General features: G+C 41.1%; 1 protein-coding gene across 1 annotated transcript in view; it reads left to right on the top strand.

The window, feature by feature from the left end:
* The window catches only part of KDM3B (lysine (K)-specific demethylase 3B), a 46046-nt gene extending 29329 nt beyond the window's left edge, over positions 1-16717 (top strand). The window contains exons 16-23 of the mRNA XM_009880900.1: positions 5504-5675; positions 8764-8854; positions 8940-9070; positions 12256-12375; positions 12922-13061; positions 13399-13575; positions 14138-14272; positions 15374-16717. Of these exons, the coding sequence (XP_009879202.1) occupies positions 5504-5675; positions 8764-8854; positions 8940-9070; positions 12256-12375; positions 12922-13061; positions 13399-13575; positions 14138-14272; positions 15374-15454 (1047 nt within the window). The 3' untranslated portion in view covers positions 15455-16717. The remainder of the gene's footprint in view (positions 1-5503; positions 5676-8763; positions 8855-8939; positions 9071-12255; positions 12376-12921; positions 13062-13398; positions 13576-14137; positions 14273-15373) is intronic.
* Positions 16718-22644: the final 5927 nt, after the last annotated feature.

The raw sequence follows: 22644 nt of genomic DNA, 5'->3' as shown, positions 1-22644 counted from the left end.
TGCTGAAATATGAAAAATAACCCAGCTGAACCTCTCTCATTCCTGCACAGGAGAGAGCAGGTGACCCAGGCAGGTGTCACTGTCTTGACAAGGCTATTCTAAACAGAATTTCTTCAAGCTGAGATTCTCTCAACAAACTCTCCTCTGTCACAGTTCTCCCTTGGCTGAGTCCTCCTGCACATCTCAGCTGTACCTTTAAAAGTGAAGTCAAAGAACACTAATTCCACCACCATCCGCCAAATCATCTTCCCCTTCCTATTTCGTGGGCTGGAAAAGGTTACTTGGAAAAAAACATCTGTGGATGCTGTCAGGATTCTCATTCTATAGCAACCTGTTCTTTTCTGAATTTTCATGCTAGGCTTTCCCTCTTTCGAGATACTGAAGATTTGGGGTGGTGGTAGAGATTTATGTTTGTTTTCTCCTTGCAGTCTGAGAGCAGAGAGAACGTTTTCTTCCATGAGAAATTATCTGCTTGATAGCTGGAAGGGTTCTATTAGGTTGAGTAGATTTTCATATTGTTATTTTTTAAAGTTCAAGTGGTCAAGTGAATACAGCAGGGATCAAAATTTGTCATTATTTTCCTGGACGGAAGAAAACTAGTTTATCCATAAGCTTAAAGTCTACCTGGCAACAGTTTCCACCCATCTTGTGAAAGGTTCTGTTATTTTACTCCTCATCCATGATCCATAGGTTTTTGTAGAATATGATTAAAACCTTTCCATTGCCTTAATGTTACAGTTCCTGCTGGGATCGTGGAATATATTTAAACTTGGGATCAGTGTATCTGCTCTGTCATCTTAGGGAGGTTTGCAGGGCCTCACATTTGGGACATAGTGGAAAGGCTTCCAAACTTGTCTGTTCCTCAGACGTTTACCCTCTGCTGCTCTTCGGTATTGGCATGAACAATACTAACGGGGAGGCCTGGACAGTATCAAGAGTGACTATATGGCTCTGGGAGTAGTGGTCAAGGCTGTGGAGCCCATGTGGTTTTCTTAATCCTGCCAGTGAGGGGTAGAGGGGTAGACCGATCCTGCATGTCAACCATTGTTTGCACAGCTGGTTTTGACAACAGGGTTTTGGGTTTTATGGTTATGGGGAACCTCTCTGAGGATTGAGGTCTGCTTGGAAGACATGGGATCCATCTAAGGGGAGCAAAAGCATCTTTGCCAACAGGCTGGCCAACCTGCTTAGGAGGAACAAGGGTGGGAAAGTACGACCAGTGATCAAGAAAGGGATTAGTTGATTGGGTTGGTAGGCAAGGAATGTGGAGTCATATGAACAGGAGAAATCTCAGATTTAAGAAAACAGGGATGAAAGATGTCCACCTCAAGCATACGCTCATAAGTAAGGAACTGTGTACATCACAGCATTGTGAGGAAAGCTCTCATACTGTTTCTGGGAAATCAGTATGACTATGTGTCTTTCTGAAGTGCCTGTAGACTAATGCAGACAGCACAGGAACAAACAGGAAGAATTGCAGTTGCAACCATGTACAGTTGCACGGCCACAATCTCATTGGTATGATGGAAAAGTGGTGGGATAGCTCGGGCAACTGTAGCATGACAAGGGGTAGGTACAGGCTGCTCAGGAAGGACATTCCAAAAATGACAGGCCAGGAAGATAAGGAAGGAGCATTGCTGTTTGTGTGAGGGAGTAGCTGGAATGCATGAAACTACATTGGAACAGGTGATGAGCCATTTGAGAGCTTATAGGCCAGGATTAGTGAGCAGACTAACGTGGGCAATGTCATGGCAAGTATCTGCTACAGACCATCTGATCAAGAAAAAGTGATAAGGCCTTCTTCAGACAACTGGAGGAAGCCCTATGTTCATATTTCCTGGGCCTCATGGGCCCACCATATCTGCTGGAGGAACTGCACAACAGGTCACAAGCGCTCCTCAAATTTTCTAGAGTACATCGATGACAACGTTCTGACAAGGACCCACTTAGAGAAGGGTGCTCTGCTGGACCTCATGCTTAAACACAAGAAAGAACTGCTTGTTGATTGCGAAGGTAAGGGACAGCTTTGGCTGCAGTGACTACCAGATGGTAGGGTTTGGCTCAAGATCCTTAGAGGAGGGAGTAAAGAGAAAAAGAAAGATCACAAGCCTGGGATTCAGGGGAGCAGACACCTTTTCAGGTATCTGTTTGGAAAAATCTCATGGGATATGGTCCTGAAGAGAAGAGGGGTTGAGGAATGCTGGTTGAATCATGCTTAACATGCCTTGTAACCTTCTGTGATGAGACAACTGACTTGGTGGAGGAGGTGAGAGCACTAGAGTCTTTTGATACTATCATCATGTCATCAAACTGATGAAGTACAGACAAGACAAGTGGACAGTGTGGTGGATTAAAAACTGACTGAAATGCCATGCTCAGAGTGTTGCAATTGCAGTCGCTAGTGGTGTACCCTAGGAGGTCAGTATTGGGTTGAGTACTATTTAACATCCTCATTAATGATCTAGATGTGACAGAATTCATATACCATCAGCAAGTTTACAGACAATACAAAACTGGGAGCAATGGCTGATGTGCCGGATGGTGGTGCTGCTATTCAGAGGGATCTGGACAGGCTGGAGATTTGGACCAAGAGGAATCTCATGATGTTCAGCAAGGGAAAATGTAAAGTCCTCAGGAGAAATAACAGCCTGCAGCAGTACATGCTGGGGGTGGCTGGCTGGAAAGGACCTGGAAGGCCCTTTGCCTGGAAGGACCTTGGGGTCCCAGTGTACAAGGAGGTGACCGTGACCCAAGAATGTGTCCTCGCAACAAAGAAGGGCAGCGGCATCCTGGACTGCATGAGGAAGAGCGTTGTCAGCAGGTCAAGGGAAGTGATCCTTGCCCTCTACTCGGCACTGGTAGAGGCCTCGCCTGGAGTGCTGTGTCCAGTGCTGGCCTCCCCAGTACAAGAAAGACGTGGACTTACTGAAGCAAGTCCAGCGAAAAGCTGCAAGGATGATTAAGGGACTTGGAGCATCTTCTGTATGAAGAGAGGCTGAGAGAGCTGGGACTGTTCAGGCTAGAGAAGAAAAGGCTTGGGGGAGTGTGGGGAGGAAATCTCATCATGTGTATGAACACCTGATGAGAGAGAATGCGGAAGAAGGAGCCAGGCTCTTCTCAGCAGTGCCCACTGACAGGACAAGAGGCAATAGGTGCAAATCAAAACCCAGGAAGTTCAACCTGAATGCAAGAGGACACTTTTATTACCGTGAGGGTGGTTACTTCCAACTTAAATTGTTCTGTGTTTCTGTGGGGGTTTTTTGCCTTTTTTTTTTTTTTTCTCTGAAGTTGACAGGAGTAAAGTAGCAACCCCCTTTTTGTTTTCTTAAACCTCACTCTTCTGCAGTTGAGGTTTCATTGCTGCCTTCCTCAACTTAAGGGCTATGTTGTGTTATATTTGAAAACCCAGGCCATTTCTGTTCTCTCCAAAATTGTTTGTTTTTTTCCCTCCATTCATTTCTGAATGAATAGTTGTCCTCACTTAGGGACTAAAATGGATACTAGTCCTGTTACGTGCCATTGGGCAATCCAGGTGAAGCAGTGGTTAGTTACTAAAGTGTTTTTAAGCAACATAACTTTGGAGTTGCTGATATATATAGCTCTGTAGGTGTCTTTGCCTAATGTGCTGGTATTGCTAGAACATCTGGGGGCATCTGCGCTCCTCAGGGTTGCTCTGAGCTCTTCACGCGAGCAAACCCAGTGCCTTCAGATCATTGTGGATGTATAGGGCACAGCTTGGAATTGATTCAAACTTGCACAGGCATGTGAACTGTCATTTGGACATAGGTAGCAGTTACTAAACGTAGAGTTCTTCAGGTGATACAGTCCGTGTGCAAGTTCACTTCATGCCCTCTTTTCCTTTTCTCAAGTCTTGTAACTCTCTCTAGAGGTTGCAGGGTGAGAGGAACTGGCGAGGTCTTGGCCAGTGTTGGGAAGATTGTCTGGTATACCTTTTCCTGGTATTGTTAGTTTAGCAAATGCCTTGAGCATTTATAGGGAGAGGCCACTCAAATCTTAGAGTGGAATGTATATACATGGTCAGCCTAAACATCTTAAAACCCCTTTTGCAAGTGAACAGCCACTTTTCCGCTACCTGGTTTTGTACTAGGGAATTAATGATCCATGATTATGCATAAAGAATGAGTGAAATAGTTAAAAAATTCATATGAGAATTTGAAAATTTAACATGAAAAGGCTTTACTACAAATGCTGTTTCTAGTGGTAGTAGCGTTTGTCCTTAAAAAAAGGATGGGAGGTGGGACTCAGCACCCACTGTACTTCCACAGGTGGACTGACCTTGGCTGGCTGTCAGATCCCCGCCCAGCCACTCACTCACTCCCCCTTCTCAGTGGGACAGTTGGGGGAAATAAGGTGGAAAAGTTTGTGGGTCAAGATAAAGACACTTGGTGATTGCTGTCACAGGCAAAGCAGATTCAACTTCTGAAAAAGTAATTGAATTTATTGCCAATTAAAAATAGAGTAGGATGGTGGGGAACGAAGACAAAGCTAAAAACATCTTACTCCACCCACATCTCCTTCTTCCTAAAGGCTCAGCTTTATTTCTTCATCACTAACTCTTCTACCTCTTCGCGTGGCACAGGGGGGATGGAGAATAATGGGGGTTGTTGTCAGTTTGTAACACTTCGTCTCTGCTGTTCCTTCATCCTCACACTTTTCCCCTGCTCCAGTGTGGAGTCCTTCCCACAGGATACCATCCTTCACGAACTGCTCCAGCATGGGCCCTGTCCGTGGGCTGCAGTCCTTCAGGAATAGACTGCTCCAGTGTGGGTCCCCAACGGGCCACAGTTTCTGCCAGAAGTCTTACTCCTGCATGGGCTTCTTTCCAAGGGCCCCAGGTCCAGCATGGACTCTCCATGGGCTGCAGCTTCCTTCAGGGCATCTCCCTCTGCTGCAGCATGGGGTCCTCACAGGCTGCAGTGTGGATGTCTGCTTCACCATGGTCTCTTCCACAGGCTGCGAGGGAATCTCTGGAGCACCTCCTCACCCTCCTTCTTCACTGACCTTGGTGTCTGCAGAGTTTTCTCACATTTCCCTCCCCCTTCTCCCCTCCCCAGCAGCTGTGGAGCATTTTTTACACTTTCTTATTATCACAGAGGCGCCACCAGCGTCAGTTACGGGCTCAGCTTTGGCCAGCGATGGGTCTGTTGGAGCCAGGTGCAATCACCTGTGTCTGTCACGGGGCAGATCCGAGCCTCATCTCACAGAGCCCACCCCTGCTGCCAGCACCTTGGCGTGTAGACCCGGTACACTTGCCTTAGTGAGTCTAATACAGTACCGCTTCTAAGGCAACTGCACGTGGACTGGAACTGAAGTCTGCTTTGACTCTGGTTATTTGTTTGATGCTCAAAAATCAGACATGGATGAAAATAGATTTGTGGTGTCGTTTGTATGATGGTAGCCAGGAGTCTCAGCTCTTAAAGTTTGGCTGCATGTGTAAGAAATTTGGTTATGGTGGAGTAAGCATTCATCTTTGTATTCTCAGCCCGTGCTGGTATCTGGTGTCCATAAGAAGTTGAAGTCAGAGCTTTGGAAACCAGAAGCTTTCAGCCTGGAATTTGGAGATCAAGATGTAGATTTGGTGAACTGCAGGAACTGTGCCATAATTTCAGACGTGAAAGTGCGTGACTTCTGGGATGGCTTTGAGATAATATCTAGTAAGTAATATCTATGGCTGACTAGTTTAACTGAGCAGTTTGTCTTGCTACCTTCAACTCCTCCTTTTCCACCTATTTTCTCAAAAAATAATAATTAAAAAAAAATATCCAAATAGCTGTCAGTGTTGTGCAAAGAAGCCGTTGCTCCTCAGATGTAGCACACGTAGAAAATACTTTATTGGTGAAGATTAGGGCAGGGCTGCCCAAGAAAACTTCATCTGTACTACAGTATGTTGGTGTGTGTTACTTTCATGTATCAAAAGATGATCCATTTTATGGGAAACTACTACTGGTTTTGAACTTTCCTCAGTGAAATTAATCATCAGTTACCGTTACTAAGACAGTAAGTAAATTGACTACCCTTACTCTCCTTCCAAGTCACGATTTATTGTAAAACTAAAGGGAACCTGCAGAGCTAAACCAGACTGAGGCTTTGGTGGAATACATTAACTAAGTAAACTTGACATTGCAAATTATTTTTATAGTAGATCATCTGCAAGTACAAATACAAGTTTACCTGTATTATGAACAGCAATGCTGTATGCATACTTCATGTGATAACACATTACTTAACGTTTGAGTTCTTCTTTGAGAACACCTTCTGTCAAATGTGGATGTGGAAGCTAACTAGTTAAAATTGCTGGGGATATAACTGGTCAGATTAAAGAGCTTCAGAAAAGCAGAGTGCTCTTTTTTAGATTTTATGTACCTAGATCAGAGTGGTCTTATATTTACAGATGTTAGAGTTGTAATGGTCCATTGCAATGTTGCTGATTTTAGCGTTGTATATAAAAACATTTTCTGTATTTATTGCTTTGTGCACATAGCAGAAATAGTGAACTATTGGATGACTTAGTGGGATGTTTGTTCAACAGAAAACAAAATGATATATTTGTAGACCAAGAATATTCCCTTCCCTGGTCATATCCAATCAAAGATCTCCCAACTTTTGACTTGTTTTTATATGATTTCAAGTAGAGTCATATTTTTGTACTGTTAAATTTTGTACTATTTTGGTTGTTATCCAGAAATAAATGGCCTAGAAGGATATAACGGTATGGTCTTTCTGTGTATTAACGGTAATTGGGAAACTTCACAAACTCTTTGCTTTTGTGCTAGGGTCAGTCATGAAAATAGTAAATTTGTATGGGTCAAGTTATCTTTGAGAAATGTTATTTGTAGTTTGTCTCCAGGCAGATATGCTCCTTCCAGCAAAATCAACTGCTGCCTTTCTTTTAGACAGTGCCTTTACCACACGTTACATGAGAAATGTTATGATCTAGGTTGGAAAACCTGATCACTTCTGCTAGTGTCTTTTAAATTTTGTTCGGCATTTTTCAGCCATGTTCAATCCCCACTTTAGAAGAGTATTGTTTGCTACTAGTTCACCATTTTCACACACTAACTTGTATGAAAACTGTTTGCAAATTATGTAATGAGTCTGACTTCTCTGCATTACATGAATTTTAGATTCCTCAAATATGGGGCTGGTTTCCCCCCTCCCTTGCGTTAAGTTATTGAAGAGATATAAAACGGCTACTGAATTTGGAGGTGCTAATGAGATAATCCCTTAATTATTCCATATGATACTTTTTTTTTAGTTAATTTTAACTTGTGATGTTTACTTTTAATATCTTTGAGTTCTAAGTGGACTTTTGGCAGATCTAACTTTCTGTTTTGATTCTTCTTAGACCTGTTTTTCTTTGCTGATCAGATGTTTTCTGGGTTTTGTGTAATTTGTCAGATCTGTGTGTTTTCCTCCAGGTAGCTCTTCACTCTGTCCTTTGTGAATAGCCTTCCTACAAGTTTCTTCTCCTTGTTTGGAATAAAGATCCTTGATGAGTTCAAAATCTTGAATATAGGAAGTTCTGAAACATCTTTAAATTCAAGTCCTTGAGCTTTTCTGTTCAATTGCCTCTCTAAAATCTGTAGCTCATCAAAATATGTTTTCTTTAAATCAGTCCCTTTGGTTTACATATCTGCAGTTCTTAATTCCTTTTTAATTTCAGTAAAATGTTTTTTTTTAATTTTTTTTTTTTTATATTGCAAACTCAGGCTGTCTTCTGTAGCGTGTTGATATGTAACGCAGATGTGATTCTCAGGTCTCCAAGTCCTAGTTTCTTAGATACGCTTTCTCTTCTGGTGCTGTCAGCAGCTCTGCTAGGTCTGGGTAAGATCAGTTGCTTTTTGTTCGACTGACAATCCTTGTTAAGGTAGGAAGTGGTGAAGGATGTTACTTTCTGGGGAAAAGGGGATGTGAAGGTGTCAGACTGCAGTACACCCTGTTTTCCAACTGGTGGCTTTGTGTAGTAGTGAAGAACCTGGTAAGAGTGAACTTTGTTTCTCTCTAAATGTTATGCTGAGTTGTCTGAGCTGCCACACGTACCGTTTCCAGATGTACTCTATCAGCCATTGTAACATCTGAGGCAAAACTGCAGTTGATGTGGTTGGTGCTGTCATATTGTACATCCACTGTTGTGTACATAATGTCATCATTCTGTGCTACCAGCTTTCTCTGTTACCACTCAGGACTCGCGTACAACTCTTGAGGCAAAAAACAAATCTGTGAATTCAGCACCCTGCTAATTTGAGTGCCTTCAGCAAAGAAGAATTTAAAAAACTAAAGGCTGTCTTCCTCAGTAACCCTTTAGCTTTTTTGAGTGTGGTGTACCATGATTTCTTGCTTTACACTGAGATCAGGATTGATTTCAGACCATGAACCAATAACTTTAATTTTATAGAAGCACCGCTCCTCTTGAAATGAAAGATAAAATTCTAGACTTTGGTAAAAGTAGTAACACAGAATGTTTTGGAAAGGCTTGTTTTCAAAATTGAATACAAACTATTCTAAAGCTTAGCAGCTGTGCAAGATTTGTCGAACTTCTGCTGTAGGTAATGAGATATATATATAATTGTTAAACTGTTGTTTGGTCATACTATGATATCACTTGGAAGCCCAAACTAAAATCAGGATCCGTTTTTCTGTGCAATCTAAGAGGTCTTGCTAAAAAAGACTTCCGGCTTAAAGAAGGTAATGGGCTGTGGTAAAAAGATATCACATGAAAAAATCTTAATTTGTTTCTTGCAGAACGGCTCAGGTCAGATGATGGTCAGCCAATGGTACTAAAGTTAAAGGATTGGCCTCCAGGGGAGGACTTTAGAGATATGATGCCTACAAGGTCAGTAAACCTTACTATCAATGCCTGCAGGACTGCTATAGGCAGTACAGGAGGAGAACATGTCTTTGTTCTTTTTGCTTTCTAGGTTTGAGGACTTAATGGAAAATCTTCCTCTTCCTGAATATACCAAGAGGGATGGCAGACTGAATTTGGCTTCTAGGCTGCCAAGCTACTTTGTCCGTCCTGACTTGGGTCCCAAAATGTACAATGCCTATGGTACGTGTGAATAGTTCTGCAGATGTTGAGTTTTGTGACTCCTTATTATACTCTTTATTATGCTTAGTGCATATGCAAGGCTGTGGCATTAATCAAAACTCAGTGCTTATCCTAGAGCACGCTGTCATTTTTTTTTAATTGGTCCTGCAGTCTATTCGTATGCCAGTCCTCTCTCTCAGATGTGCACTTGTGGTTTCCAAGAGATGTACATATGGTAAGTTAAGTTTGCAAGCAGTTATGTCATACATATAATAAGCATAATAGTGATACAGGGTTCAAGGAGAAGTTAATATCTTTTTGAGACCAATTGATACACTTGAGAGGAAAATTAGCCAGCGTATGGGCACTTTGATCTGTGCATTGATGTTTCTGACTGGGGTTGTAATTTCTTCATCTATGTCTAACAACACAGACAACATGCAAGACAAAACCGTCACCATGTTCAGCTACCTGAATCGGATAGTTTTGTTCTCTTAAGACTGTAGTTACATAGTAGGTAAATAGCATACAAGTGGAGGAAACCTTTGTCTGAACACATACCCTGCATAGGGCCATGAAGCATTAAACTTTCAAATGATTGTTGATATAGCAAAGTGTGGAGGATATATGAGCAAATAATGCATGTCGTATCAACTTGAATTATTTCAGTTTCTGAATGTACTGACTTTGAGGTCATGGCCAAAAGCAGAATTTGGAGACTTTTAATTTAAAACAAATGATTGTTAAAGTTCCACGATACTTTTAAATAACCAATTGATTTGGAAGTACATACTTTTGCAGCTTTAGAGCAAGATAAATGACATTTAAAGTAGTTATTTGGTTATACTGAAAAATGTCAAGTGATACTGATAAGGAAAAAGTTGCAGCCCTCTCGCAAAGCAAGTACATGGAAGCACACTTACCCTAATGTAACTTCTGTAGTTCTCTTTGAATACTGATAAGGCAGAGGCACAGGGGTTCTTCATGTTTTGCACTGCAATTATAGATATACCTACAGTAACAACTCACCTGAGGACATCAAAGATTTTTCATTGTTTTTTATTTTTTAAAAAATGTTTTAGCTCAGTGGACTAGGCTTAAGCTGTAAACCAACATATTACAGTTCTGAGAAAGTGTTTGTGGAGTTATTTTGGGTTTTTTAGCAGTATGACATCACAAATAAGGGTAAAAAAAAACCACAGGGGTTTGTGAACTTAGGCAGATTGAGCTTATTCAGTATTTAACAGTGTTCAGTGTTTTGGTTTACGTATTACTTGACGTGTAAGTTGAGTGAAGAAGGCTGTACACCAAAGAGCTTATCATGTAATCAAGCAATAATACATGAGTGCAACAAGAAGCAAGGTACTCAGTGATGCCTAACTTGTCTTTTTGTACCACTAGTTGCTAGCAATTAATTTATCTTAAATGACAAAGTTTTCCTTTGTGTCAGAGTTTGTGGAGGTAGTGGTGATGGTATTTTTTTAGCATAGAACGTAACCCTCTCCTATTTGAGCCTTCTTTAGATGTATAAGTCTTGGTCTGAAGAGAGAAAATATTATACTTTGTTTACTTTCAAGTTAAAAGAAAAAAATTAGCTTGGTCTGTCTTCAAAAACAGTTTTATATCTCTTTGCTTGTCACTGCTTTACAGGCAAATTAAAGGGTGGACCTAGATATAGAAACAATAGTTCTCTCTATGGCGAATAAAGAGTAACTTGTCTAGCATATTAAATGTATTTTGATTGCAAATACGTGGCTTTGTTTTCTGAGTATCTGGTGGAAAAGAGTTCTCGATAGTGAGGTAAAGTCTTTCATGTGCTTAGCGTTTTAAAGCATTAAGATAGAAAAATTGTGACTGAAGCTTGATTCTTAAAGTGATAGTTACCTAAATAAAAAGATATATAAATATCTGAACTGTTTAACTTAAGGCTTGCCATTGATGTTGTATTTGTATTTCCCAGCACACTCTGTGTGACTTAGACCACTAGCAAATAATTAAGGGAAGAATGATACTTCTTAAATTATATCCTGCTGCATCTGGCAAAGCACGGTTTTGAGGTGGAGGTTGTAAGGGGCCTTACTTGAGGGCAATAATTAACCTATCTTTTGTGAATTTGTCTGGCCTGTTTTTTGAACCTATATATTATGTTTTAGGCATGTTTGTATTTCAGTTGTGCTTTCTTAAAGTTCATGTTACAAACTGTCTAATTTAGCTACTGTTTCGGGTCTGTTATGATAGGTACTGTGCAGTGAGTTGAGTTCCTGTCCCCAGAAGCTTCTATTTTAAACAGAAAAGAGATAAATACAGTGGCCATCCTAAAATATAACTAGTAGTCTTGTGGTCATGCTTACATTAGAGTTTGGTGGTACAAAGATTTTTTTAGTGTTTTAATTTTTGTCCCCATGTTACTTGCTAGAGGAGGTGGTAAAGCAAAAGTAGAGAGAGAGAGTGCTATTAAAGGGTCAGAGGAAGAGAGAAGAATGTGTTATATGAGAAGGTGAAAGAATTAAGCAGCAAACATTTGAAATACCTCTCCATTACTCATAGCCACTTGAGAGGGGTAAGATCATCCAATGTATAAAGGTATAAGCAATTGAGAGTTGGCAGGTGTTTTTCCTTACTCAGTTGCAATCTGAATTGTTAATGATGAGTTGGCCAATGACTGCTGTGAATTCAACTGATCATATGGATTTTACAGCTGAGTATGAGAAAATAATGAACTGCTGGAGGCTTATGCTTGTAACAGTCCAAGGAATTACTGCACAGGGAGTGAGGCTAATGCCACTTACAGCAGTCGGGGTTTCTCTTGTACCTCCTGTACCTCCAAACAAAGAAAAACAGTGCCAAAGAGTGCCTACTAACTTTGTATTGCGAAAGCGAAGTTCCGTATACGACTGTATCGGTGACCCTCAGAGAGACAAAATTGTAAAGTACACGTTCAGGTTTTGTTTTTAAAATGCTTCTTTTCTTGTGACTTGGGTGATCTATATTTGCTACTTCTATTTCCTGTAAAATAAAAATACTAGTCGTCAGCAAATTTTTTACTTATGCCACACATGACGTGAAAGTAGCTACTTCAGCTGCCCTTCGACACTGGTTTCTCCTCTCATTGCTCTGTAAAGTTAGCGTTCTAGAAAGATCTCTCAGGCAAGTTATTTCTGTCAGAGCTTAAATAGAATTTGATTTTATTTTACACTCTATTATAGGCTTAATTACTGCAGAAGACAGACGAGTTGGTACCACAAACCTGCACTTGGATGTATCTGATGCTGTTAATGTCATGGTGTACGTTGGGATTCCCATTGGGGAAGGGACCCATGATGATGGTAATGTTTGAGGAAAGCTGTTTTCTGTCCATTAAAAATCAATTGTGTGTGAGAGAAAGCACACTGTACTGTTTATTGTTTAAGCTTGTCATATCTCATAGATATGACATAGATAGTCAGGCAGGGGGGTTGGAACTAGATGATCTTCAGGGTCCCTTCCAACCTAAACCATTCTTTGATTCTATATAACCCAAATGTAAAAGCCAGTTTGCTATGTCTGCAGCACATATTTAAAAGTGCTTCATTGGTTCCCAACTGTGGAAGCAGCAGAGTTTTGCTAGAAATTAGGTATCTCCCTGAAGAAAGGAGGAGAAAGGGTGTTTGTTCTCCTTGTATTTGAATAGTTGTAATTAGTTCAGTTTGAATTCATGACTGAGCTTTGTGATTAGCTGTCAATCGACACATTTCCTGAATTTTGTTAAGATAAAGCTTGATATGCTTAGAAAGGGCACTTTATGATGCAGCAGTTGCAGTAGCAACGTGACTGAATTTTCAAAAATCAGAAGCTTTGTAATCATACCGCTTTTCTGTGCATTCCCCTTTCAGAGGTTCTGAAAACAATTGATGAGGGAGATGCTGACGATGTAACAAAGCAGCGAATCCATGAAGGAAGAGAGAAACCTGGAGCATTGTGGCACATCTATGCTGCCAAGGATGCTGAAAAGATACGGGAACTTCTCAGGAAGGTACGTTGGTTACAAAGGAGGCTTGACCCTACAGGATTCCTTCACTAGCTTACTTACAGCAGCTGAACGATAAATTGCTATCAACATCAAGTGCATAGGTATTCTAATGCTGTCTTTGAGGACATTAATAGTTATTATGTTCCCAGGTTTTCAGCCTCGTCTAGAATCTTCATACTAATGTACATGTCACTGGTTAAGACCGAAATGAGCTTAGTGAAAGTAATGTCCTACCTTGAAATAGTTCATTTGTTGCGTTTTTTGGTACAGAGTTTTTTGTGAGCCAGCAATATCAGGTGCTGTGTCATGGTTTCACCCCCACCCCATATCTTGGCCCTAGGTTGGAGAAGAACAAGGCCAGGAAAACCCCCCAGATCATGACCCCATTCATGACCAAAGTTGGTACTTGGACCAGACCTTACGTAAGCGACTCTATGATGAGTATGGTGTACAAGGCTGGGCAATAGTGCAGTTCCTTGGAGATGCTGTGTTCATTCCTGCAGGTGCTCCCCATCAGGTAAGTATGCCAGCGCTAGGCCATATTGACAAATGGAGTTGAATTTGAGGCACAAGAGAACTGTGACTTCAAAATAACTGTTAGTTCATATTGCTGACTCAGGTTCTTCTTCTACGTACGCGGTTCTTACAGAAACTATTTGAATTGGATCTCAGTCATTATATTAGTAAAAATTACATAAATACCTGAATGACATGTATGGTACTGTGATGGGATTAAGAAAAAAAAATAAAATTAGGGGGAATGGTGGGAAAACACTTCTGTGTAGTGAAACTTCAGCCGAGGGAACGGAATTCCAAAAAAGTGTGGAGAACAGTAGAGAACTTGCTTTAGGGAACACTAGTGTATGTGGGAGAGTAGGGAACATGTGAGATATGTATTTTGTTCTGATTTTACTGTTAGACATAATTCTCTGTGAGATCAAGTAGGCTTAAGTTCCTATTTCTGATAAGTTAATGTGGAAGAACCTAACATACCTGGTGGGAGGGTTTGGGAGTTTTTTTTGGCTTCGTAGGGTTCATTCAATCTTGATGTATCTGTCATTTGATATGGGATTTTCTAGGTCCATAATTTGTACAGCTGCATTAAAGTGGCAGAAGATTTTGTATCTCCAGAACATGTGAAGCACTGCTTCCGTCTGACCCAGGAGTTCAGGCACCTGTCTAATACTCACACAAACCACGAGGATAAACTGCAGGTACATGTTTTATGACAGTAGTGACTAAATATATCCTGTGCTTTGCCAGCTTTGTTCAGCACGAGAAACATGTGTCTAATGATTTGAGAAAAAGTAACAACTTTCTCGCACTGTATCTCTTTAGCTGTAATGATAACAGATGTGAAAGCGTTTCTGTAAATAAAGTAAGTTGCAAATGAATAATGCTTATTATTTAAAAAAAATAAAAAGGAAAACCAAAAGTAACTGCTGGGAAAGTGAAACTCAATACTCCTGTGGAAAGGAATACTGGTTGTATTTGTGTCTTGCGGCCAAACTTTACTGGTTTTCTGTGTCATTTTTAATAGTATTTTTATAGAAACATTTGTTTCTCTATATATTAAAAATACACAGAGACAGTAACTGTCGCATAAATGATGCAAGAGACTGACATCACGTGTACATCAGGGAAAAATGATGGTGCTTAGCAGTTAGTTGAGCAGGTGCAATTAAGCTACTCACTTAGAGGTGAAACTGTTCCATTCCGTACCTAGAAACTGAGTTCAAATAATTTAGATCAGAAAAATCAGAAACAAGATGGAGCTTTGATTGTTAAATAGCTAAGCATGGAACAGACCGCTGTGAGTACTAGCGGTTTTTTCATCTCTGCTCTTGCTTGCCCTTCTGGAAGATGCACACATTAGAAGAATTTCTAGCCTCCATACAAAGACAACAGGATGATGATTTGTTGCACATCTTAATTTATGTAGGGTTAAACCCTGTGATTTTCTTGCTCCTTTTGGTTTTCATTCATGTGAATCTGTGAGTCAGATCATAAGGACTTCATAGTATACTTCCTCCTAGCTCTCACGAAAGAGACTTTATGTTAAAATAACATGAGTAAATGTATGTTGCTGGGTGACCAGAAAATGAGTTAAGAAGTCAGTGCAGGTGTCTTAAAATATTTGTCTTGTGACTGTGCCAGTCAAAATTTGTGCTATTGATATCCTGAAGCAGCGATAGCATATACTCTGTGTATATGTACCAGCTGTTAAGAATTCAGCTGTCAAAGATGATTGCATTGGTATATAAGACTCTCCTTGTTAGTCTGTAGAAGTTGATTTTTCTTTTTTCCTGTTACAGGTGAAGAACATTATCTACCACGCAGTGAAAGATGCTGTTGGCACACTGAAAGCTCATGAATCCAAACTAGCTAGATCGTAGGAATTGCTAATTCCAAATGCCCTGTGAAGTAAGCCTTTTGCTCACAGTTTATACAGGGACTGCACATGACTGCCTCTGCAGGAGCAGAGGCTTCTCACTAAGAGCTGGTGTGGTCAGTATTACACACACTCTTCAGCCACTGTTTTCTACGCTGCCTCAACACTGAAGGTCTAACGGAAGGTCGCACTGTTACATGCAGAATTCCAGATCCTAACGAAAGGTGCCATGTCCCTTTCCTGTGGCCTTTTGCAAATTGGAAGAACATGGAAACCACTCGGTGTTCCTGCATATTATGATTAGAAATGGTATAAAGAGTGTGGATGTTTTTTTTCCTCATGCCTAGTTAGTCTCCACGAAGTTAGAAGGAAATGTGCTGGAGGTGGGTTGTCCTACTGCAGACTTAGTTGATAGCTGCTGGAGTGTGACCAACAGTAGCCCAACTGCAGAAATTTAAGCAAACTTCCCATGTGAGATACAGGCCAAGGAAAAGAATAAAGCTATTCTCTGCACTCCCCTTCTTGTAGCCGTTTCTCTATACACTGTAGAGTTGCAGAAATAAAGGGAGAACCCACTTTTTTTCCCCAGGAGACTCCAGAAATAGGAGAATTGTGTATTTAGTGAAAAACTAGGTTTGTAGTGAAACAGTTAATATTTCATGAAAGTAGATATTTTTAGTATTTTTGAAGTACCACAACTGTTCCTGGATTTTCGAGGAAAGGCGCATTACATTTAGTCTTCCTTTCAATAAAATCAAGAAGTGATTTTTAGAAAGCTGTCCAAAATAGCACAAAAACAGCCAAAGGAGAGTGAATAGAAATTGACACCCCACCTCTCTTGCCCATATTCCTCACCCATCTTCCCCCCTCTCCCTACGCCACCCTGCTTCCTCAGAATGAGAAGTAAAAAGGAGTATAAACTCTATTCTCATGTGGAGATGTTGTACATCTCCCACTGCACTGGTGACTGCAGGCAATAGTTCACCCAATACCAGTGCTAGCTGAAAACATCTATCCTTTCCAAAGTGAAGGAGAAGTTAACTTTCAGTGTCAACTTTGTCCAGAACTATTTTAAGTAAAATGTTCCTGCTTGATAGAACTGTATTCAGAATTTACTAATGTCAGCATTGATGCAATGGATTTCATTGTCCGGGTACATGGGGAAATGTATCTACCTTATATCCAGCTGTACTGTAGTGCCACCTGCAGGCCTGTTAATATGTTCACGGTTATTTCATTTTTTTAAAAATAAAAGTCATTTACTGTAGCAGCCTGGGCAGTTTCTTTCAGACTTCTGCGCTGATCTTCCTGCTCTCAGTTTGCCTCAGCTCCTGCCTCTGGCAGTGTAGGCTGCCTGTTTGCTTCTTGCCCTGTCTCTGACAGAAGGTTTGGGTGCTTTATGCCCCAAGTACGTGCTGGGAGCGTACCAAGCTGCCCGCAGATTCTTCATTCTCAGAGAATGAAGGGGTACCTCTCAGGGGTACCCCTTCTCCTCTACCTCTTAGGGTAGAGGACCTGTCTTGTCATAAACAACGTCTCTTGTGCTGTGCTCCTCACTTCTTACCGTCTTCCCAGCAGGCTGGGGTCCAGCGCTGCCCTCTCCGCTGGGACGGACGGGGTGGTAAAGGTTCCCTGGTTTCTGACCGTGGAGGTTGTGACGCCAGCAGCAGTTCTGTTCGCTGATGCGTGCCGTGCTGGCAGCCTCTCAGGTTGGTTACTGGGTGCCAGTAGGGCATGCCCAGGCTTTTGCTGCCTTCGTACCTTGCAGCTGTCCTGTGAACGTGGGCTAATCCAGCCCAACCGGTGAAGAGGATTATCCAGACCCATGAACCATTCAACTTCAACATATTCCTATCGTGCAGAATTTCTTGTGCACTTCTGTTGTACTCTGTGCATACAACCCATTCTGAATGATTAATTATAGCTGAGCTGTCTCCCTCATTTGTGTGTGTGTGTGTATCAGCAATTAGAATTCGATCAAGATCACAGAGACAAAAACTTGGCTGTGTGTAATGCAGTAGCTTCGGTCGTTTCCAATGCAGTGATCTTCACAGAGTTCTGCATCTCACGTGGAACCTGTGTTTGGTTTGAGTCTATCAAACATTGTTTCTGTCTCTTGAATTTTCTCTTTTATTAATCATAGAGTACAATCAATGTAAAGCAATGCTCAGCCAAAATCAGAGCAATGATTTCCACAAAAATTGTAGATTAAAATTAAGAAGCAGGTAGCAATCTAGATTTTGGACCAGATGAGGACAGGAAGAATTTGTAAATTGATCTGGCAAATCAGTAAATCGGTTCTAGTGAGTTACATTTGAAAACTTTTATCCTTTTTCTGGATTGTATGCATCAGGAGACGGAGACTACCTCTGCTTTTGGCAAATGTTTCCAAGTAGGTAATTTTTTTTACATGGGGCACAAATTTGCATTTATGCAGATTTAGAATCCACTTGTCAGTTCTTGCTTGTTTTCCACCATGAGATGGGCTTCAGTTGATTAAATGCTGTAATTGTCAGCTCCTAGAATTCTGTTCAACTAATTAAAATTTAGCTGTTACTGTACAGCAACTTCAGAATTTCTGAAACAGGATTTTCATGTATTGTGTATGTGCAAACACATAGGTTTTTATTTATTAATACTAATCAGATATATAAATATATATAGATCACATATGACAATAATATATTTATGGATGCATAGCTTATATATGTGTATATGTAATGTATAAAGTGTAATATATTTTTATATATATACGTATATAGATAAACCCCAGACAACTGCAGGGGTTTACTTTCTTTCAAACACGCTTAGCTTCTCTGTTGTCACCTTACACGGTCAGGGATATTTTACAGTACTTGTGATTAGACTGTGAAGCTCACTGCAAGTCTGTCATGTTGATGCCAGAAACAACTGTATTGACAGCTTCTACTACATCCTTTGACAGAGTTGCATGATTCAATTCTGCTTTGTTCGAAAGTATGTACCTTTGTTAGCTTAGTAATTTAACTGGGCTCCAGAGCCTTTTTCCCTGAGAAGTGTTTGTCCTCTGTTCACCCCTTTGACCACTTCAATAGCTTCATAGTTCTTTTATGTGCCATTTCACTCCCCCAATGCATCAGTCTTCCAGGATGAGCAGTTCCGGACTGTGGAATCTTTGCACTGAACCTGCTCGGTGCCTCTGATTGTTCTTGGTGACTTTCTGGTGCCTCCTTTTTGTTCAGCTACCCCATTTTTGAGGGAAGATGATTCAAGCTGCATGCAGGTCTTTAAAGTTCGTTCATGCATTTCTGTGCTGAGATACTGGTGTTCATTTCTGAAACGTTCATGTTGCTGTGTTTCTTACTAATGCTAAGCATTGAGATTTCCAGTAGCGATGATGGTACTGTCTTTCCTGAGCAGTGACAGCTGATCGGGGGCCTGTCACACATACGTCTATGGTTTGGGCACGCCCAAGGCCATGTGTTGGGGTTCTCCTTAATTGGGTTTGTGTGAAGGGTCAGTATAAGCACTCGCCCTCTGGTACCCACCGCTAGTTCCATCATACATCATATGAAGCCTATAGCAAAAGTAGCCAGCCAAAGTGATTATAAAATTGGTTGTACAACCAATACATATACAACCAGTAGTTTTTATCACAATATTTTCTACCTACAAATTTTAAGGTGCAGCCAATATGTTACCTGGAATGTAAGCAGATCAAAGGTGGCTTTATAAATCAGAAAGTTTTGAGTAGAGGGAAAACAAAAACTTTGGTTGCATGTCTGTTGAACTGTCATGAACTGTTGTTCAGTTTGCTGCAGTCGTGACAATTGTTTTACTGAATGCCGTCTTGCCGTTACTAGTGGAGCTGCGTGAGATAGTGGGTGGGCACCAGTTTTGAATATTGGCTTTAAGCTCTGGCTGTCTTCTAGTCAATGTCCCAGGGAACTACAGACAAGTGGGAGCAGACATTAAGGATGATATGGCTGTTGGGCTGCCCAAGTGAATTTGGGTTGCGATCACAGTACTGAAGCCCAGTGCGTGCTCCACCATGCGAGGGCACTCAGCACTGCCATGCAGCAGTTTCACGGGGCCTTCACAATAATGTTACACGGGACACGCTTGTATTTTTCTCTCAGTCTCAGATGAAGAGGAAGAAATAACGTTTCCGCTCTGAAGATTTAACTTCTTGTCAACCCAACAACTCTTTCCTTTTCTTGAGATCGATTAAAAATGTTAACAGTCTGCAAGGGTTAATTTTACAACACTTAAGTATTTTCCCTGTTTTTAAGCTGTACTCTGAGGCAACTGAACCAGGCAACATAAATATGGGAAACATTAAGTACTTAATATGACAAAGGCTGTGATCCATTTGTTGTTCCCCTGAAAGATTCTGAGACGGCCTCTCGCAGAACCCAAGGATGTGGAATCAGAACTGGAGCAGGAGTTCGATGTCAAGCAGTAACTTGAATTTACCTGCAATACAAATAGGTTGAAAGAAGTTAGCAGGCATGGATGTTCTTTAAAATTATTGCTCCTATGTACATAGGACTTCCCTCTCCTCACTTCTGATAGCCCTTTAATAGCGCTCTGAGCTTCTGCAGTTCTGAGGTATTGGTTGAGCTGTATGACACATGCTGGTGACGAACTCGTGCATCAAGTGCATCTTGCAAGTATTGCTTTGGTGGAAAAGATGCGTGGAACGGCACAGCACATGGGTGGAGCACAGCAGCGCCTGTGGACAACGTGTCTTACGGGCTCCAGTTACTGGTAAGTAATCATATTTTCTGATTGTCAACTTCAGTGTTTTCCCACAGTTATCCCCGCCTATCCCGGGTGCTTAGACCAGCGTGTGGTCGCTCTCTCCCGATCCATCTCAATCTGAAATCAGCCCACAGCTTCCTTTCCTCTTGATTGACAGTGTCTTTAAGATCCCTATTCTCAGCCTTGGAAAAAGAGCTGCCTGCTCCCACCAGGCATTTGAAAAATAACCAGGCAGAACTCATCTTACTTTTCTCTCTTACCTCCCTCATCCCCTCCCTTACAAGAGCTTTTTATTTTATCTCTCTACCTTTATATGGGCTAATACGAAAATGGTAAAGTGAATTTCAAGGGCTACATACAACAAAATACAGCTGCTTCCCCATGGAAGATCTCTTCTAACTAAACAACTTCCAATCACAAAGGGAAACAGGTAAAGAAGGGAAATGTTCTCAGAACAATTTCCAGTTCTAGGGCCTTACCTCCCACAATGCCAGTTTATACTGTCAGCTCACACTTTTTTGGTGTTTTTCTTATCCCTTTCATCATTTGATACTCTTCCATTACAATCTGCACCTTTAAGCTTCAGAGAAGAGGGTTCCCATTGTGTTCTTCCCAAGACCCTTATTTATTCCGCTGAACTTTTCCAGAGGCACTTGTGTTTTGAGCCCTGACAAATCGCTGTTCTTTTCATTACAGCAGCTTCTCCCTGAACCTCAGCCTCAGTGGCATCTCTGGATCTGAACTGGCATTGTTCTAAATGTAGCTTCGCTTAAGCTGCTCTACTCAAGGAACAGTTGGTTTGATTCTCGTGCATTATTTTTTAGGCCATAATAGATTGATAGTATTTGGTCACCTATTTTAACCATTTGTAGAACACAAATTTGTCATGAGTTATTTCAGCAGTAGCAAAAATATACAGCCTTAATTTGAAAACTAGAAAAAAACTGTATTTTATATATTTATTTTATAAAAATAAAAAACCTTAATTTTCAGCTAGAAAAATACACAGCCTTAATTTGAAAACAATTGACTAATTGCTTTCCTGGGTAGGTCTTGGAATCTTAATTACACAGCACTATACAATATTACTAATAACTTAAAAGAATGCTACCAATAAATCATTCTATTTTAATTTGACCTGCAGCCGGCTTTTGTTCCAAAAATAGCCCTTCCGTACAAGTCATTTCTCCTTGTGGGAAGGTAAGTTAATTAATTTCTCATTCTTCTTTATGGTATGGAAAGAAATTGAGCTACTTTTTGCTAGCTTAAAATACCTTTCCTGAAGTTGCTCTAAAGCTGAACGTGCTACTTAACAAGGAGCTGCCACTTAAGACACTCACAAGCTCACCTGCTCTACTAATCTTGATGTTCATATTGTGTTGTTCTTCGCACCATTTATTTCTAATGCGCTGTAAATCTTCACACTGCTCCTGGGCACATTAAGCAGTTTAAAACACTAAGACACATTTTATTTAGGTGCGACTTACCCACGCTGCAGTCCTTCAGCGCTCCCACACTCTTCGTACATTGTACGCACCCGGTCTCTGAAGTCTTTCTCTTCCAATTGCCTCTTTCACTCCGCTGAGTACGAACACATTATTCAAGTACCAGAGCTGTCGGCATGCTGGTCGCCGATACGAAACTGGTGTGGTTAGAAACAGAGTTATTTTGGTGAAGGTTCTGTGTGTGTTGGCGTTACTCAGATGTGTGAGAGCAGATTCCTGTTATCCTATTTGTAGGTCAGTTATGCCATCAATGCTGTATCTTGTGCAGTCCCTTATGCAATCATTTTGAGGCCATTCATATTCGAAAGCAGACTATGACAAAACGTTCTTTGTCTGTAGAGACATTTGTGTTTTCAGCTCTCACATGTGATGGGAAGTTGCTAATGTTCTGTATTTTCCATCATTGCTCATTACACTAAATTTCGTGCATTCATGAGGAAATTATTCCCTAAGCAGCTCTTTGTTTTTGCTCTGACTCTTTCTTTGGTCTCTCCTTTTCATAACGGTTATTTGGCAAATAATGACCCTTTGCCACAGTGCCTTCCTTCAGGGTTGGTTGGGGTTTTTTTTGGCCAGATGAAGAACCACAATAGTTTTCTACAAAATCTTTTCTTTTTTTTTTTTTTTTAATTAAAAAATGGCTTATGTAATGGTCATCTTAGTAGGACTCGGAGATCTGTGTGCTGATCCTGATCAATCCTTGACTGTAATGGGGGCAAAAGGGGTGCGCTAATTAACTCGGGCGTTGATAGAGGAGGAGGATGATTCTCTTAACACTATTTCTTGGCGAGCTGTTAAAATGTAACGCTTTCCGGTACTCCGGTGTGCTCCAGCACAGACATTCCCCCACCCCCTCCGCCCCCCCCGCCCCGGCCTCCGCTCGGGTTCCCAGGGACGCGCACGAGGCGCCGCGGGATTATCCCGGAGCCGCCGGTAACCGGCCCCC

This window comes from Charadrius vociferus, unplaced genomic scaffold (genome assembly GCF_000708025.1).
Source record: "Charadrius vociferus isolate BGI_N301 unplaced genomic scaffold, ASM70802v2 scaffold53, whole genome shotgun sequence".
Taxonomy (NCBI): Eukaryota; Metazoa; Chordata; class Aves; order Charadriiformes; family Charadriidae; genus Charadrius; species Charadrius vociferus.
The sequence above is the reverse complement of the archived record's forward strand: the minus strand, read 5'-3'. Positions and strand labels throughout refer to the sequence as shown.